The sequence below is a fragment of the Rhinoraja longicauda genome, chromosome 31 (genome assembly GCF_053455715.1).
Source record: "Rhinoraja longicauda isolate Sanriku21f chromosome 31, sRhiLon1.1, whole genome shotgun sequence".
Classification (NCBI taxonomy): domain Eukaryota; kingdom Metazoa; phylum Chordata; class Chondrichthyes; order Rajiformes; family Arhynchobatidae; genus Rhinoraja; species Rhinoraja longicauda.
This window is the reverse complement of record NC_135983.1, coordinates 1,351,341-1,369,600: the sequence shown is the minus strand read 5'-3', so window position 1 is coordinate 1,369,600 and position 18,260 is coordinate 1,351,341. Positions and strand designations below refer to the sequence as shown.

Sequence of the window (18,260 nt, the reverse complement as noted above, 5' to 3'; positions counted from 1 at the left end):
AGTCTAATAACGATTATTTACTTTAGGTTAATAATATATGACTCTGCTAACATTTAGGTATTGAGAAAGACCTTTTGTAAATTATTATTGGGAAAGACATTGTAAATTGGATAAAAAAACATAGAAACATAGAAAATAGGTGCAGGAGGAGGCCATTTGGCCCTTCGAGCCAGCACCGCCATTCATTGTGATCATAGCTAATCATCCACAATCAGTAACCCGTGCCCAACCTCTCCCCATATCCCTTGATTCCACCAGCCCCCAGAGCTCTATCTAACTCTCTCTAAAATTCATCCAGTGATTTGGCCTCCACTGCCCTCTGTGGCAGAGAATACCACAAATTCACAACTCTCTGGGTGAAAAAGTTCCTTCTCACTTCAGTTTTAAATGGCCTCCCCTTTATTCTAAGACTGTGGCCCCTGGTCCTGGACTCGCCCAACATTGGGAACATTTTTCTTGCATCTAGCTTGTCCAGTCCTTTTATAACTTTATATATCTCTATAAGATCCCCTCTCATCCTTCTAAACTCTAGTGAATACAAGCCTTGTCTTTTCAATCTTTCCTCATATGACAGTCCCGCCATCCCAGAGATCAATCACGAGAACCTATGCTGCACTGCCTCAATTACAAGGATGTCCTTCCTCAAATTAGGAGACCAAAACTGTATACAACATTCCAGATGTGGTCTTACCAGGGCCCTATACAACTGCAGAAGAACCTCTTTACTCCTATACTGAAATCATCTCATTATGAAGGCCAACATGCCATTAGCTTTCTTCACTGCCTGCTGTACCTGCACCCTAACTTTCAGTGACTGGTGTACAAGGACACCCAGGTCTCGCTGCACTTCCCCCTTACCTAACCTGACACCATTGGGATAATAATCTGCCTCCTTGTTTTTGCCGCCAAAGTGGATAACCTCACATTTCAAGTCAAGTCAAGTCAAATTTATTTGTCACATACACATACTGGATGTGCAGTGAAATGAAAGTGGCAATGCCTGCGGGTTGTGCACAAAAAGAAAAAGAATTACAGTTATCTACATTATACTGCATCTGCCATGCATCTGCCCACTCACTCAACCTGTCCAGGTCACCCTGCAACCTATTAACATCCTCTTCACAGTTCACACTGCCACCCAGCTTTGTGTCGTCCGCAAACTTGCTAGTGTTACTTCTAATTCCTACATCCAAATCATTAATATATATGGTAAATAGTTGCGGCCCCAACACGGAGCCTTGCGGCACTCCACTCCCCACTGCCTGCCATTCTGAAAAGGACCCATTTACTCCTACTCTTTGCTTCCTGTCTGGCAACCAATTCTCTATCCATGTCAACACTCTACCCCTAATACCATGGCTTCTAATTTTGCTCACCAATCTCCCGTGTGGGAACTTATCAAAGGCTTTCTGAAAGTCTCGATACACTACATCCACTGGCTCCCCTTCATCCATTTTTACTTGTCACATCCTCAAAAAATTTCAGAAGATTAGTCAAGCATGATTTCCCTTTAATAAATCCATGCTGACTTGGACTTACTGCCATCCAAATGCATCATTATTACCTCTTTAATAATTGACTCCAGCATCTTCCCCACCACCGATGTCAGGCTAACTGGTCTGCAATTCCCCGTTTTTTCTCTCGCTCCTTTCTAGAAAAGTGGGATAACATTAGCTATCCTTCAATCTAAAGGAACTGATCCTGAATCTATTGAAAATGTTCACCAATGCATCCACTATTTCTAGAGCCACCTCCCTGAATACCCTGGGATGCAGGCCCTGGGGATTTATCAACCTTCTGCCTTCAAGGGACCCACATTTGTCTTTGCGAATCTTTTTCTCTTAACATATCTAAAGACGCTTTTACTGTCCTTCTTTATATTCTTGGCCAGCTTTCCCTCGTACTTCATCTTTTCAGCCCGTATTGCCCGTTTTGTTACCTTCTGTTGTTCTTTGAAAGTTTCCCAATCCTCTGGCTTCATGCTACTCTTTGCTGTGTTATACATCTTTTCTTTTAGTTTTATTCCATCCCTAACTTCCCTTGTCAGCCACGGTTACCTCCTACTCCCCTGAGAATCTTTCTTCCACTTTGGATGAAATGATCCTGCATCTTCCGGATTATGCCCAGAAATTCCTGCCATTGCTGTTCCACCATCATTCCTGCTAGGATCCCTTTCCAGTCGACCTTAGCCAGTTCCTCCCTCATGCCTTCATAGTCCCCTTTGAACAACTGCAACACTGACACTTCCGATTTAACTTTCTCCCTCTCAAATTGCAGATTAAAACTAATGATATTATGATCACTACCTCCAAGCAGCTCCTTTACCTTGAGTTCTCTTATCAAATCTGGTTAATTGGACAACACTAAATTCAGAATTGCCCTTTCTCTGATAGGCTCCAGCACAAGCTGCTCTAAGAATCCATCTTGGAGGCACTCTACAAACTCTCTTTCTTGGGGCCCAGAACCAACATGATTTTCCCAGTCTACCTGCATATTGAAATCCCCCATCACCACAGTGGCATTACCTTTGTTACATGCCAGCTTTAACTCCTGCTGCAACTTACACCCTACATCCGGGCTACTATTTGGGGGTCTGCAGACAACTCCAATTAGTGTCTTCTTACCTTTACAATTCCTCAACTCTATCCACAGTGATTCTACCTCGTCAGTCCCTATGTCACCCCTCACAAGGGACTGAATTTCGTCCCTCACCAACAGAGCTACCCCACCTCCTCTGCCCACCTGCCTGTCCTTTCTATAGGATGTATAACCCTGAATATTAAGTTCCCAGGCCCGATCCTCCTGCAGCCACGTCTCTGTAATCCCCACAATGTCATATCTACCAACCGCTAACTGAGCCTCAAGCTCATCTACTTTACTTCTTATACTTTGCTCATTCATATATTACTTTTAATTCCTTACTCATCTCACCCTTCACATCGATTCTTACACTTGGCCATTCTCTCCTATCCCTTCGTGAGCTTTCCTGTTAATTCTGCTGTCATTAACTATCCCTTTACTCTCTTTCCCTTTAACTCCATCCTTGTCTATCCCATTTGACCCCACCTCCCCCCTATTTCGTTTAAAACCACCCGTGTAGCAGTGGCAAACCTGCCTGCCAGAATGCTGGTCCCCCACCTGTTAAGATGTAATCCTTCCCTTTTGTACAATTACTCCCCCAAAACAGATCCCAGTGGTCTAAGAATCCCCGCCCCCCGCATCAGCTCCTCAGCCACACATTCAGGTCCTGTATCTCCCTGTTCCTGCCTTCACCAGCACGAGGAACGAACTGGAAGAAAACCGGAGATAACCACCCTGGAGGTACTGCTTTCCAGCATTTTTACGAGCTCTCTAAAGTCACGCTGCGGAATATCTATCCCCTTCTTTCCGACGTCGAGCACAAGAAAGCAGTGGCAGATAAGGATAGGGAGAATCCAGAGATTTTACAAAGAGAAGTATGTGAAGGGAAAAGAGGTAAGAGAGAGAGATTATGGCCCCTCAAAACCCAAAGTCATCATCTATGTATGGAGCAGCAGGACATGGGCAAAATCCTCAATGAATTTTCCCCTCTGTTTTTACCACGGAGAAAGACATAAAGACCAGGGAAATTGGGAAAATTAATGGGGATGTATTGAGAACAGTCCAGACAGCGAGGAGGTACTGGATGTCTTAAAATGTATGAGGGTGGATAAATTTCTCGAGCCTGATAAGGTATATCCAATTACACTGTGGGAAGCTCGAGAAAAATTTGTAGGAGTCTGGTAGGGATATATAAATTATCGTTAGACATGGGTGAGGTGCAAGAAGACTTGTGGGTGGTTAATGTTTAAGAAGGTTTGAAAAGAAAACCAAACCTGGGGACTACAGCCTAATGTCTGTGGTAGACAAGTTACTTGTGAGCATTCTGAAGGATAAGATATACCTGCATTTGGAAAGAGAGGGGTTGATTTGGGATAATCAGCATGGTTTTGTGCTTGAGAGATTGCTTCTCATGAATTTGAGTGTTTTGAAGAGGTAACTATTTTTGAAGAAGTAGATTGATGAGGTCAGGGCCATAGATCTTGTTTATATAGACTTCAGCAGGGCCCTTGATAAAGTTATTTGTGATAGGTGGCTCTGGAAGGTTACCAAGGGTGAGCTAGCTAATTAGAAATGGAATTGGCTTTGTGGTTGGAAGCAGAGGATGGGGGTGGAAGATTGTTTTTCAGACTGGAAGCTTGTCTAATGCTGTGCCTCAAGATCAGTGGTGGGCTCATTGCTGTTGTGGTTTATATTAACAATTACGACAAACATATAGAAGGCATGATTTACAGATGACACTAAAATATGTTGAATCATGAACGGTGAAAATGATTATCGAGTTACAGTGGAATCTTGATCAGCTGAGCAATGGTACCAAGAATGGCAAATGGAGTTTAATTCAGATAAATGTGGGTGTTGTATTTTGGGAGGCCAAACCAGGGCAGATCCTTCACAGTGAATGATTTTGCCCTGGACAGTGTTGTGGAGTAGAGGGATCCAGGAGCACACATCCATAATTCCCTGAGAGCGATATCAAAGGTAGATAGAATGGTAAGTTATTGAAGTGTTCAGGAGCATGTGAGGTGTCTCGGATAAAGATTTGAAGGGACTGGTCAAGGGGGGACAAGATGGAACCAAGGTATTTGGAGATGAGTTCAATGGGGCAGGTAGGCAAAAGCAATGAGTATTCCGGGGCAGAGCTGTTTGTGGATTTTGGGATGGAAATAGAAATGGGCAGTACAGGGCTGTGTAACCATAAGGTTGGAGGCTGTGGAGGGGAGATGATGAATGATGATGATGATGAATAAATTTATTGGCCAAGTATGCATATACAAGGAATATGCCTTGGTGTTCCACTCACAAATGACAACACAAACATACAGTTAACAATTAAGAATAAAGCATAACACATCAAAACAATAAGGATACACCATTACGGTCTAAACATGTGGGTGAAAATAAAGCAGAGCAAAAAAGAGACTACAGACTTTGGTTATTGAGTAGATCACTCATGGAAAAAAGCTGTTTTTATGTCTAGCTGTGGCTGCTTTGACAGTCCGGAGTCACCTTCCAGAGGGAAGTGCTTCAATGAGTTTGTGGCCAGGGTGAGAGGGGTCAGAGATGATCTTGCCCACTCGCTTCCTGGCCCTTGCAGTGTACAGTTCGTCAATGGGGGGGATGGTTGCAGCCAACAACCTTCTCAGCTGTGCGAACGATTCGTTGCAGCCTCCGAATGTCGTGCTTGGTGGCTGAGCCAAACCAGACCATGATGGAGAAGGTGAGGGCGGACTCAATGATAGCAGTATAGAATTGGACCATCATTGCCTGTGGCAGATTGTGTTTCCTCAGTTGCCGCAGGAAGTACATCCTCTGTTGGGCCTTTTTGACTGTGGAGTCGATGGTGGCCCCCCCATTTAAGGTCCCCGGAGATGATGGTTCCAAGGAACTTAAATTACTCCACATATGTGACTATGGTGTTGTTGATGGTGAGTGGGGGGAGTGGAGGGGGATCTCTTCGAAAGTCTACAATTAGTTCGACTGTCTTGAGAGCATTGAACTCCAGGTTGTTGCAATGGCACCAGGATGCCAGCTGTGTCACTTCCCATCTGTAGGCAGATTCCTCCCCATCCTGGATCAGTCCAATCAGGGTAGTGTCATCCGCAAACTTGATGAGCTTGACAGAGGAGTCTGTGGCGGTGCAGTCGTTGGTGTATTAAGAGTAAAGGAGAGGGGAGTACGCAGCCTTGCGGTGCTCCTATGCTGAGGGTCTGCGGGTCCGAGATGTGCCTTCCCAGCCTCACATGCTGCTTCCTGTCCGTCAGGAAGTTGATCGCCAGTGTTGATGAGATCAGTAATGGTCCGGAAGATGTTGGCTTTGTGGTTTTATGAGGTCATGGTCTACGGGTAGGGGTGTGCTGGAGTAACTCAGCAGGCCAGGCAGTATGTCTAGAGAACATGGATAGGCAACGTTTTAGGTAGCCCCTTTTAGAGACCGATTGTATCGAAGTAGAAGAAAGCTGGAAAAGGGGTGAGGCAGGACAAAGCGTTGCAGGTATAAGGTATCTTAAGAGAGCTGGTGCCTGGCCTCAGCCCTTCAGCCTTCCAGACTAGACACCTTCCTTGTCAGTGGGTATGATAACAATATTTAGATTGTTGCTGGGTGAGCAGCAACAATTGCATTTTGCATTATGAATTTGCAAATGTATAGCATTTTGGGATGTGGGAGGAACACATGGAAATTTTTCTAAAGCACACATGGAAATTTTTCTAAAACACACATGGAAATTTTTCTAAGCACACATGGAAATTTTTCCTGAAGATTTCATCAAATATCCTCCGCTTATGCCTTTTAAAAAAAATGTCATGTTTGAGTATTGCCATTTATAATTTTGCTTTCACATTGAATTCTGCCATCCTTTGTTTAGTTTCCTCTTCCACCAGTGGTCCTTGAAAATGTAATCAATTTCTTCTGCTTCTGCAGTTGACTGTAGGTAAGGTTCAGCTGTGTGCCTTTTGGGATGCGTTGAAAATGGATGGTCAGTTGTACATGTATGCACTGGCACAGCTCGGATGTTCTAGTATGGAACACCTCATCTTGGCCGCAGATGTGGCGTAGATGGAGGAATTGGGAGTAGGGGATGGAGCCTTTGCAGGAAGCAGGGTGGGAAGTGTAGTCGAGATAGTTGTGGGAGTCAAGGATTGCCAACTTCCTCACTCCCAAATACGGGACAAGGTGACGTCACCCAGCCAGCGGCCACGTGCTCCCGCTCCACCAATGGCGGCGGCCCGGGCCGGGTGGCTGGTTGCTACGTAACCTCCGTTAGGTGGCGGCCGGGCCACCGGACCTAAATTAGTGTCCGGAGCTAAAATGTCAGAAACCTAGTGTTGGGACTTAACTGTCGGGACCTAAAGCGTAGGGGCCTACAGCGTCTGGGTCTGCAGCGCCTCCCCGGGCCCCCCTCGGCGCTGTAGGCCCCGACACTGTAGGTCCCGTCGCTGTAGGTCCCGACATTCTAGGTTTCTGACATTTTAGCTCCGGACAGTCTAGGTCCGGAGGCATGGGCGCAGCCTAACAGAGGTTGCGTTGCAACCCGCCTCACAGCCTGGGAGGCCGTCACTGGTGGAGCGGAGCATGTGGCCGCTGGCTGGGTGAAGTCACGTGGGGCACGGGGCAGTGACGTCACCCTTTGTCCCTTATTTAGGAATGAGGAAGTTGGCAACCCTACTAATACGGGACAAGGGCCGTCCTGTACGGGACAAGCCAATTTAGCCCAAAATACGGGATGCCCCGTCTCATATGGGACATTTGGCAACCCTCCAGTCAGTGGGTTTGTAATAGACGTCAATCAATAGTCTATTTATTGTGATGGAGACTGCACGAGCCCGGCGGGCTGCAGACGCGCGCCACCATCACCTCACCAAACAAACATGGCGTCGGCCAACGGCTGCGCAGTGCAGCCTGCCCTCACCTGTGGTCACGTTACTGACTGACTGAGCCGCTGAACTGGGCACCACAGGTACAATCACCCAGATTTTTTTTAAAAAGAGACATTATATTTTGATAATCCCTACAGTAACAGAGGTCTGGGTATCAATCCAATTACCACAATGGCACACCACTCACTCTTCATGAACAACCATAAGTGTTCCTCACCGCATGGATAAAGACTATTATCCCCATAAAGAATTTGGGTAGTTGATTAAATAATTATAGCGAGTGTGTGTAGAGCAATGCAAGAACTCTTGATGCTGACGTTCCCAGGGTTTCGTTGCTGACTCGTGGCCATGGCGCCCGCCGGGGCCTCTGGAAAGGCGGGAGGGGGAGGCGCGCGCCCGGCGGGAGGGGGAGGGGGAGGGGGAGGCGCGCGCCCGGCGGGAGGGGGAGGGGGAGGCGCGCGCCCGGCGGGAGGGGGAGGGAGAGGGGGAGGCGCGCGCCCGGCGGGAGGGGGAGGGAGAGGGGGAGGGGGAGGGGGAGGCGCGCGCCCGGCGGGCTGGAGACGCGCGCCGCCATCACCTCCCCAAACAAACATGGCGTCGGCCAACGGCTGCGCGGCGCGGCGTAGCCCGCCCTCACCTGTTGTGGTCACGTTATCGACTGACTGACTGACTGAGCGGCTGCACCGGGCACCACACAGGTACAATCACCCAGATTTTTTTTTTAAAGACACATCATATTTTGATATCATGGTCATTTATATTTCGTGGTGTATCGGAATTAAAGGGGGGGGATGGGGGATGGAGGATGGAGGATGGAGCGTGGAAGCGTGGAAGCGTTCCCATGTCAACCGATGGCCGACACAAACTCCCACATGAAGCGTTGAGGCCATTATTGGGTTTAATGGGGCAACAACATCCGAAATATTCATTGTCCTCACTTATAAAAAAAAACTTTTATAGCAAAGACTTTCGTGGTGGACCGGTGACGTGTCGGAATTCCTACGTTGGTGAGTTAATTCTATCCACGCCATCAGTTTTTAAATTAAAAAAACTGACAAGTGGACTGAGGGTGGTAGTGGTCAAAACGATCGACTCCTTGCACATCCGGCAGGAACCCGCCTGTACTTTTAAAATATATTTGTTGATGCGCTGGAACGCCGTTTTTGTTTAATATTTACAAGTTATTACGTTGCGGATGAGGAAGTAAAGTCTTCTGTAAGACCGTTTAAACTCTTTATACTGTGTCTCTGGTTTGCACATTTAATCCAAGGCGGAACTTGGAGGTTCTGCATTGTTAATTATTAAATTTGTAATTAATAATTATTGAAATTGCAATTAATTGATCAGCATTTGCTGACGGCCATGACCCTGACCTGGTATCGATCCCAGTTTGCATCGTTTATAGCTTGATCCAGTCACATAAATCAAAATCAAGTCATCTGAAGACATAGCAGGACATATCCAATTGTGTGCTCTGGATAACATCTAGGGTAATGTTGCAAGGATGTCGGCCTGACTTCACCTGGTTTCCTCCTTTTTCCAAAAATAATTATCTTATGAGCAGTAGAAGAAAATCTTGAAAATCTTCACTGTTTTATTATTAAATCTTACAGAGGTTATTAGGTTAAGACACATATTACAAATTTACCCACATTTTTCATCATAATGCAAACATTTTTACTTTCAGCAGTGATTGAGGACAGCTAACACCATGCGGAAAAGGTCCCCACAACTTGTAATCGATAGACCACAAGCATCAAATTGTGACATGCAAAGCCCGGTCTCCTCTGTTATAAATTCAAGGACTAGATCACCGTCCCCAACGAGCAGGCCTCATACTCCAGAATTATACAACCCCTCTGATTTTGCCGTGCAGCAGCTTGATATCAGTGATGAAAGCGAAGGAGGATCTGCCATTACATATTACACTGGAAGGGGTAAGCATTTAGATTTTGCGTAGTTTAAAATCTACATTAACCCATATTTTCCTGTTAACATACCAACACTAATCGAGCTTGTTTTCCTCTGACACTTTCACCGTACAATTATGATGGCTACATTGTCATCATTTTTCATGCTGCTGTGTCATGTTTTAATGCAAATAGATTTTTAAAAATTATTAATTTAGGCTGGCTGATGATCACAAGTAGGCTCCTACCATAATGAAACTAAATGCACAATATGGACTGTATAGAACGAGGTTGGCAACTTTCAACGGGAAATGATGATTCATATGGATCTATGAAAAAGTGCTATGCTATGGACTAGCATTAAGAGATGATCTAGAAACATTAAAGATTGATATACTGATGGAACTCCAATTCATTTTCCCCATTCACTGTGGTGTATTATCATTACATATATAGGAAAGTATTGGGAAACAGTCCAGTATGCAAGATGGTAAATGTATTTAGGTTACGTGCATATAAATGCAAGTGGATGTCCCAGAAATGCAAGTAACGTTCGGTCAAGTTCCCCACCACCAATTTTTAAATTGTAAAGTTGGTTATTTATTTCATTTTTCTATGCAAATGTGTGGTACAAGCAAAAGTCATTAAAATGTATAGTACATGTTCTCAAAATGGTGACACACAATAACTGATCAATTAGGTTTTCCAATAATGTTCTTATGATTTATGCTTTTTGATGGTACATCAATGTGCTAACAGCCCTTAGAGAAAAACCGGGTGGGAATGGAATTGTGTTTCTCTGTCTATGTCTCGTAGTTCAGCAAGGTAGAGCATGTTCAAAAGCTTAATAGGAAACTATTTAACTACTTTTTTTCCAAACTGCACATTGTGTATCAATGGAAAAAACAAAAAGTATGAAATTTTGAAAGCACTCTGATCCATGCACTTATGGGGGAAGTTGAAATGTAACTAAATATTTTGCAGTTTTTTTTTTCTCCTTGGCCATGGCCTCTCCTTTAAATTTTCTTTTGTGATGGGCCTGGCTTCCACTTAAGCAAGAGGACTTCAGAGAAGGCTGCAGGACACAATATCTCAAAGATTGGAATTGTCGGGTGGTATTTTCCAAACCTAGAATCTTTATGTCAATGAGCATGGGTCCAAAAAGAAGCATTCTTACCTCTAACCCACAAACAGTACAAGACAGATGGTTTTGGCAAATCCAGCTCTTTCTCATGAGAGAGACGCAAGGGTCTGCAGATTCTGTAATCTTGCATAGAATACAAAATAACACAGCATCTCTGGAGGATGTGGATAGGTGTTGTTTTAAGTCAGGACATTTCTTCAGACTGTTACCCATGTGGACATGGGAACCCCCCAAATCCGTCTCAAGCCAGTCTGGGGAAGGATCTCGAACCGAGGCATCACCTATTCCTTTTCTGACCCGCTGAGTTACTCCAGTGTTTTGTGTCTATCTTCTGTTTAAACTAGCATCTGCAGTTCCTTCCTACACAGTACAGCTCAGGAGCGGGCCCTTCAGCCCAAAGTGTTTGTGCTATACATGATACCTAGCAGAACTGATCTTTTCTGCCTGCACATGATCCAAAACCCTCTATTCCTTGCACTTTGAAATGCCTATCTAAAAGCCTCTTAAACACCACTATTGTATCTTCGGTGGAGGAAGATTGACTATCCTTCCAGGCCCCCGGCACCCTCTGTAAAAAAAACTTGCCTTGTTCATCTCCATTAAACTTTTCCCCTCTCACCTTATAGCTATGCCTTCTGGTGTTGGACATTTCCACCCTGGGAGAAATGTTTTGACTGCCGACCCATTTTATGCCCCTCATAATTTTATATACTTCTATCAGGTCTCCCCTCAACCTCTGTGTTCCAGAAGAAACTATCTAAGTCTATCCAACCTTTCCCTATAGCTGAAACCCTCTAATCCAGTCAGCATTCTGGTAAACCTCCTGGTAAAACTAAAGCTTCCACATCTTTCCTGTAATGGGGTGACCAGAACTGCACGCAATACTCCAAATGTAGCCTAACTAAAGTCCTATAGATCATAGTCATAGTCGTTTATTTGTCACATACACATAAATGTGTAGTGAAATGAAACATTACCCGCAGTTGAATAATAAGACCAATAAGAATAATCAATAAAAATGCAATAACACATACAATCACAAACTAATACCAACCAAAAAGAAACATCCATCACAGTGAGTCTCCTCCAGTCCCCTCCTCACTGTGATGGAAGGCCACAATGTCTTTTCTCTTCCCCTGCCGTCTTGTCCCGCGGTCAGGCTGTTGGAGTTGCCACGTCGGGGCGGTCGGGGCTCCCGACATTGAAGCCCCCGCTGGGCGGTGAAAATCCTGCGGCCTATTCTAGGCCGCGCCGGACGGTGAAAGGTCCGCGGCGGGCCGACCCAATCCCCGCGATTCGGGGCGGGCGAACACGCTGCCTCTGCCGCTGCCGGAGCTCCCGATGTCGGCCCCCACCCAGGGGCCTGCGGGCTTCCGACGTCCACGCGGCCCGCGCCGGAGCCTCCGGAGACGAGTCGCAGCCACTCCCGCAGCATCCGCAGGCAGCCAGCGCCGCAGGTGGTGAGTCCGGGCCGCGGGCTCTGCGAACCAGAGCCCCAGGTGGTTCCAGGTGCATGGCCGCTGGTAAGCCGCAACGGGAACGGAGACACGACACAGAAACAAAAGTCGCGACTCCGTTCGGGAGAGAGAATTTTACAGTTCCCGTTCCCTCCCACCCCCCCCCCAAACATAACATATAAACCCTACACCATATTAAAACTACAATTCAGACAAAAACAACAAAAAACACAAAAGACAGACGGACTGCAGGCAAGCCGCAGCTGCGACGGCAGCGCTGGCTCCTCCCAAGACTTCATGACTTCCTGACTCTTATAGTCAATAAGTAAAGCATAACATATGCCTTCATTACCACTCTTTCTACTTGTGTTGCTAAAATATTGAATTAAAAAACTTTCAAAAAGGTCAAGGCCCTGAACTCAAGTTGTTGAATCTTGTTTGAGAACCTGGCTACGGAGTTTATTATTTAGAAACATCATGACCACATCCTTGCTTGATTTTAGGGCAGCCTGTTTATGCGCAGAAAAAAAGATATTGATTGATAAATCAAAACTGCATTCTTTTACCTTTTCAGATACAGTTTGTAAGAGCCCTGGAATCCGATACATCACTGAGAACTTGATCAAAAAATTGTCAAAACAAGAACAGTTGAGTTCTATCCAGTCCCTCAATCTTTGCCTATCAAAAGCAGGAGGGAAGATGTTTAAGGTAATACATAGGATTAAGTGCATTGATATAATGATTCAAAATATTACGGGGGGAAAAGATTTAATAAGAATCCGAGGGGTAACTTTTTCACACAAAGCATGGTGGGTGTATGGAACCAGTTGCCAGATGAGGTAGTTGAGGCAGGGACTATCACAACAGTTAGGAAACAGTTAGACAAGTACATGGATAGGGCAGGTTTGGAGGGATATGGACCAAATGCGGCCAGGTGGGACTAGTGTAGCTGGGACATGTTGGCCGGTGTGGGCAAGTTGGGCTGAAGGGCTGTTTCCACACTGTATCACTCTATGTCTCTAAATGTAACCTGAATTAGGTTGCTGAAAAATATGAATTATATTCCATTTGTAAAGGTATTAGTGCAGCCCATAAATTAGTACAATATATCTAATACTTTCTTGTCCTGGGGCACCAACATTTGCAAATGTCACTCAGATCTGTCCAGTTTCATTCAGAGTTGTTTTACATTAATTAATATTTGAAAAGCAGACTACAATCTCTGCCACACCCATCCAGATTATGGTTCCATTTATAATAGAAATAAAATTTGTAATGCTGTCAAATGGGATCAGGGTAGTTCGGTGAAAAACTCGACATTCAACCTCATGGGTGAAGAGCTTGTTTCTGTGCACTCCAACATTTGTCTTTATCTAATTTGCAGTAATTCTTTAGAAAATGCAGTCCATTTGTCAGTCAAATGCCTATGTGAAAAAAAAAAATCAGGATGTTTATTGTTGGTCAAAATGAAGATTGTATTCTACAATGTTGGGGATTATTTTTCCAGCACTTGCATTCTGTCCACCAAGACTCAATAGATCTCCTGGTTGCTAACCATTTTAGGTAGACACCTAATCAGTCTGAAGCTTCTCGACCCGAAACGTCACCCATTCCTTCTCTCCAGAGATGCTGCCTGACCCGCTGAGTTACTCCAGCATTTTGTGTCTACCTTCGATTTAAACCAGCATCTGCAGTTTTTTTCCCCACGCTGCTAACCATTTTAACTCCCTTTCCCTTTTCCACACTGATGTCTGTCCAGGGTCTCCTCCATTGCGGGAGTGAGACCACATGCAAACTCAAGGAACAGCACCTCAAGCATTCTGCTTGGAAAGCTTACAACCCAATTGTATTGTCGGAGGGAATTTTGTTCTATGCCCGTACACTGTATCTGGCTTCGCTCGGATAGACACAGACACAATGAAACAGCTCGTAGATCAGTGGTGAGTCTATCGAACAAGTCAGTTTATTGAAAGCCTTAACAGTGCACACTTACAGTGCCCTCCATAATGTTTGGGACAAAGAAACATCATTTATTTATTTGCCTCTGTACTCCACAATTTGAGATTTGTAATAGAAAAAAATCACGTGGTTAAAGTGCACATTGTCAGATTTTAATAAAGGCCATTTTTATACATTTTGATTTCACCATGTAGAAATTACAGCAGTGTTTATACATAGTCCCCCCATTTCAGGGCACCATAATGTTTGGAACACAGCAATGTCATGTAAATGAAAGTAGTCATGTTTAGTATTTTGTTGCATCCTTTGCATGCAATGACTGCTTGAAGTCTGCGATTCATGAACAGCACCAGTTGCTGGGTGTCTTCTCTGATGATGCTCTGCCAGGCCTGTATTGCAGCCATCTTTAGCTTATGCTTGTTTTGGGGGGCTAGTCCCCTTCAGTTTTCTCTTCAGCATAAAAGGTGATTGACTTGGCCACTCAAGAATTGATCATTTTTGAGCTTTGAAAAACTCCTTTGTTGCTTTAGCTGTATGTTTGGCATTATTGTCTTGCTGTAGAATGAACCGCCAGCCAATGAGTTTTGAGGCATTTGTTTGAACTTGAGCAGATAGGATGTGTCTATACACTTCAGAATTCATTATGCTTCTACCATCAGCAGTTCTATCATCAATGAAGATAAGTGAGCCAGTACCTTCAGCAGCCATACATGCCCAGGCCATAACACCCCAACACCGTATTTCACAGATGAGGTGGTATGCTTTGGATCTTCGGCAGTTCCTTCTCTCCTCCATACTTTGCTCTTGCCATCACTCTGATATAAGTTAATCTTCATCTCATCTGTCCACAAGACCTTTTTCCAGAACTGTGGTTGCTCTTTTAAGTACTTCTTGGCAAACTGTAACCTGGCCATCCTATTTTTGTGGCTAACCAGTGGTTTGCATCTTGCAGTGTAGCCTCTGTATTTCTGTTCATGAAGTCTTCTGCAGACAGTGGTCATTGACAAATCCTTACCTGACTCCTGAAGAGTGTATCTGATCTGTCGGACTGGTGTTTGGGGATTTTTCTTTATTATAGAGAGAATTCTTCTGTCATCAGCTGCGGAGGTCTTCCTTGGCCTGCCAGTCCTTTGCGATTAATAAGCTCACCAGTGCTCTCTTTCAGATCGGGTGATTGACTTGACTATTCAACAATTGACCATTTTTTAGCTTTCAAAAACTCCTTTGTTGCTTTAGCAGTATATTTGGGATCATTGTCTTGCTGTAGAATGAACCGCCGGCCAATGAGTTTTGAGGCATTTGTTTGAACTTGAGCAGTTAGGATGTGTCTATACACTTTAGAATTCATTATGTTACTACCATCAGCAGTTGTATCATCAATGAAGATAAGTGAGCCAGTTCCTTCAGCAGCCATATATGCCCAGGCCATAACACCCCACCACCGTGTTTCACAAATGAGGTGGTATGCTTTGGATCTTGGGCAGTTCCTTCTCTCCTCCATACTTTGTTCTTGCCATCACTCTGATATAAGTTAATCTTCGTCTCATCTGTCCACAAGACCTTTTTCCAGAACTGTGGTTGCTCTTTTAAGTACTTCTTGGGAAACTGTAAGCTGGCCATCCTATTTTTGCGGCTAACCAGTGGTTTGCATCTTGCAGTGTAGCCTCTGTATTTCTGTACATGAAGTCTTCTGCGGACAGTGGTCATTGACAAATTCACACCTGACTCCTGAAGAGTGTATCTGATCTGTCGGAGAGGTGTGTTATATTCCGGATGGCTGAATGAAGAACTGGACTCGCACATTAGTTGCCGGTATCATGTGTGTTTTTATTACAACTCATTAACATAAAACATGAATATGTTTGAATACGTTACACTGCTCTCCTTTTTTTAAAGTATTGAATCTAAGTACTCAGTTACAATTTTGATACTTGATTTAAACCAGTATTGTTTATCCTGTATTTATGAAATTTTAAATGATAAACATATATTTATTTTGCATATCTACACCTTTTCGTTTTACTTGTGCAGTGAGTTATCCAATTTACAAATCTAACTTAACTACTGGTTTACGGATCCTGGCTGATTGTCTAACAGTAACAGGTGTAACAGGTTTAGTGTTGACCCAACTGTAGGCTTGTTTGGCTCTGTTTTAGTACACTGAGTTTGACCAGAGAAATCTGTTTCTTTGAGGTAGTAACTGAATTTTGTGTTTCAACCGCAGTGGTCTTTTCCAACTCACTTTCAGATAACTCAGGGATTAGGAATTCATGCTCAGTTTTTGGTTCATCTTTGGCTGGAATCATTTGATCAGCATGGACACTTTTGATCTTATCTCCAACTTCAACTAAGTATCTTTTTGTTCCACACACTTCCACTATTTTCCCAACATCCCATTTGTCTCGACTTGTTGGGAGGACTGAGAACACCAACTTGCTCATCTGACTTGAAGTTCCTCTCCTTTTTGTGGGAGTCATAGTGGGGTTTTTGACTTAACTGTTTTTGCTCAATTTTCAAGGCCAAATCGGGTTGAACTAGACTTAGGCATATTCTTAGCCTTCTCTTCATCAACAGTTCTTGAAAGCAAGCGTGCAGGTGCAGCAGGCAGTGAAGAAAGCGAATGGTATGTTAGCATTTATAGCAAGAGGATTTGAGTGTAGGAGCAGGGAGGTTCTGCTGCAGTTGTACAGGGCCTTGGTGAGACCGCACCTGGAGTATTGTGTACAGTTTTGGTCTCCTAATCTGAGGAAAGACATTTTAGCCTTAGAGGGAGTACAGAGAAGGTTCACCAGATTGATCCCTGGGATGGCAGGACTTTCATATGAAGAAAGACTGGATAGACTAGGCTTATACTCGCTGGAATTTAGAAGATTGAGGGGGGATCTTATTGAAACATATAAAATTCTTAAGGGGTTGGAGAGGCTAGATGCGGGAAGATTGTTCCCGATGTTGGGGAAGTCCAGAACCAGGGGTCACAGCTTAAGGATAAGGGGGAAGTCTTTTAGGACCGCGATGAGAAAACATTTCTTCACACAGAGAGTGGTGAGTCTGTGGAATTCTCTGCCACAGAAGGTAGTTGAGGCCAGTTCATTGGCTATATTTAAGAGGGAGTTAGATGTGGCCCTTGTGGCTAAAGGGATCAGGGGGTATGGAGAGAAGGCAGGTACAGGTTACTGAGCTGGATGATCAGCCATGATCATATTGAATGGCGGTGCAGGCTCGTAGATCCGAATGGCCTACTCCTGCACCTATTTTCTATGTTTCTAACTCTAACTGACCTTTCCGCCACCCCATTGAAGGCTGGATGGTGTGGGGGAACAAGTGTGTGTTTTACACCATTCCGCTGCACGAACTCTTTGAACCGTTCTGAACGAAACTGAGGCCTGTTATCAGAAACAAGTTGTTCCGGTAAACTATGGCATGATGCTGAGTGAAAAGGATAATGATCACTTTCTGGTACTAATAGATAGTTATTCCAAATATGCAGTGGTGTTTTTGGTGGTTTACTCCAGCAGTTTTGGCACACACTACATTTGCTCACCAGTGACTCGATGTCACTGTCGATACCAGGCCAATATACAAAACTTCTGGCAATTGACTTCATGCTTACTATGCCAGGATGTTCGGCATGAAGTTCATCCATAATCTTGTTTCTCAAAGACTGGTACAACCATTCTGTAGCCCCACTTAATGTATCCCTGCTCACATGATCATTCATGGTGTCGATTATGGAAAGGCTTCAGTTCTGAGTTCAATCCACTATCGATTTCCGTCCAACCGTTCAATGTCTGTTCATAGACACTCTTCAGCACAGTGTCTTTCTCTGTTTCTGCTGCAATTTCTGTTGCAGTCACTGGAAAGTCTTCATCTACAACTTGCAGTGTGCAAATTGAGTTCTCACTTCCCACGTCAGAGTTGTCATGGGACAACCGGGACAACGCATCTGCAACTGCGCAGACCATTGGCGTCTACTTTGAGTCTAAGGTAGACTAACTCTGACGGCGCAAATGCACATTTACTTTGTCGCAGTTTGACGTTGTGCCAGTTCAGTCGTGTGAGAACTTGCTCGAGGATTTCCAGATGTTCTTCCATGCCATAACCTATCAATAGGTTATCCTGGATGCGCACACAGTGCGGAATACCTTGCAACATTTTGACCATGACAGACTGGAAGATTTCCGGGGAGGATTTCACGCCATAGGGCAGCTTTGTGTATGAATACAAGCCCTTATGTGTGTTAATAGTCAAATACCGCTGACGCTGGGTGTAGGCGTGAGACAAATCCAGTGTAGTGAAGACTCTTGTTCTGCGTACAGATCTTGCGAGGTTGAC

The 18,260-nt window shown here is 44.5% G+C and overlaps 1 protein-coding gene across 7 annotated transcripts in view; it reads left to right on the top strand.

Moving 5' to 3' along the window:
• The first annotated feature begins 8,031 nt into the window (after positions 1–8,031).
• cntrl (centriolin) overlaps positions 8,032–18,260 on the top strand; it is a 152,043-nt gene continuing 141,814 nt past the window's right edge. For 3 of the 7 annotated variants that reach the window (XM_078425889.1, XM_078425890.1, XM_078425886.1), the window contains exons 1-3: positions 8,032–8,156; positions 9,146–9,395; positions 12,544–12,677. In XM_078425889.1, coding sequence (XP_078282015.1) covers positions 9,170–9,395; positions 12,544–12,677 — 360 coding nt within the window. In that variant the 5' untranslated portion in view covers positions 8,032–8,156; positions 9,146–9,169. Of the gene's footprint in view, positions 8,157–8,338; positions 8,466–9,145; positions 9,396–12,543; positions 12,678–18,260 lie in introns of those variants that run through there. The other 4 variants (XM_078425888.1, XM_078425887.1, XM_078425891.1 and 1 more) reach the window with 4 other exon arrangements.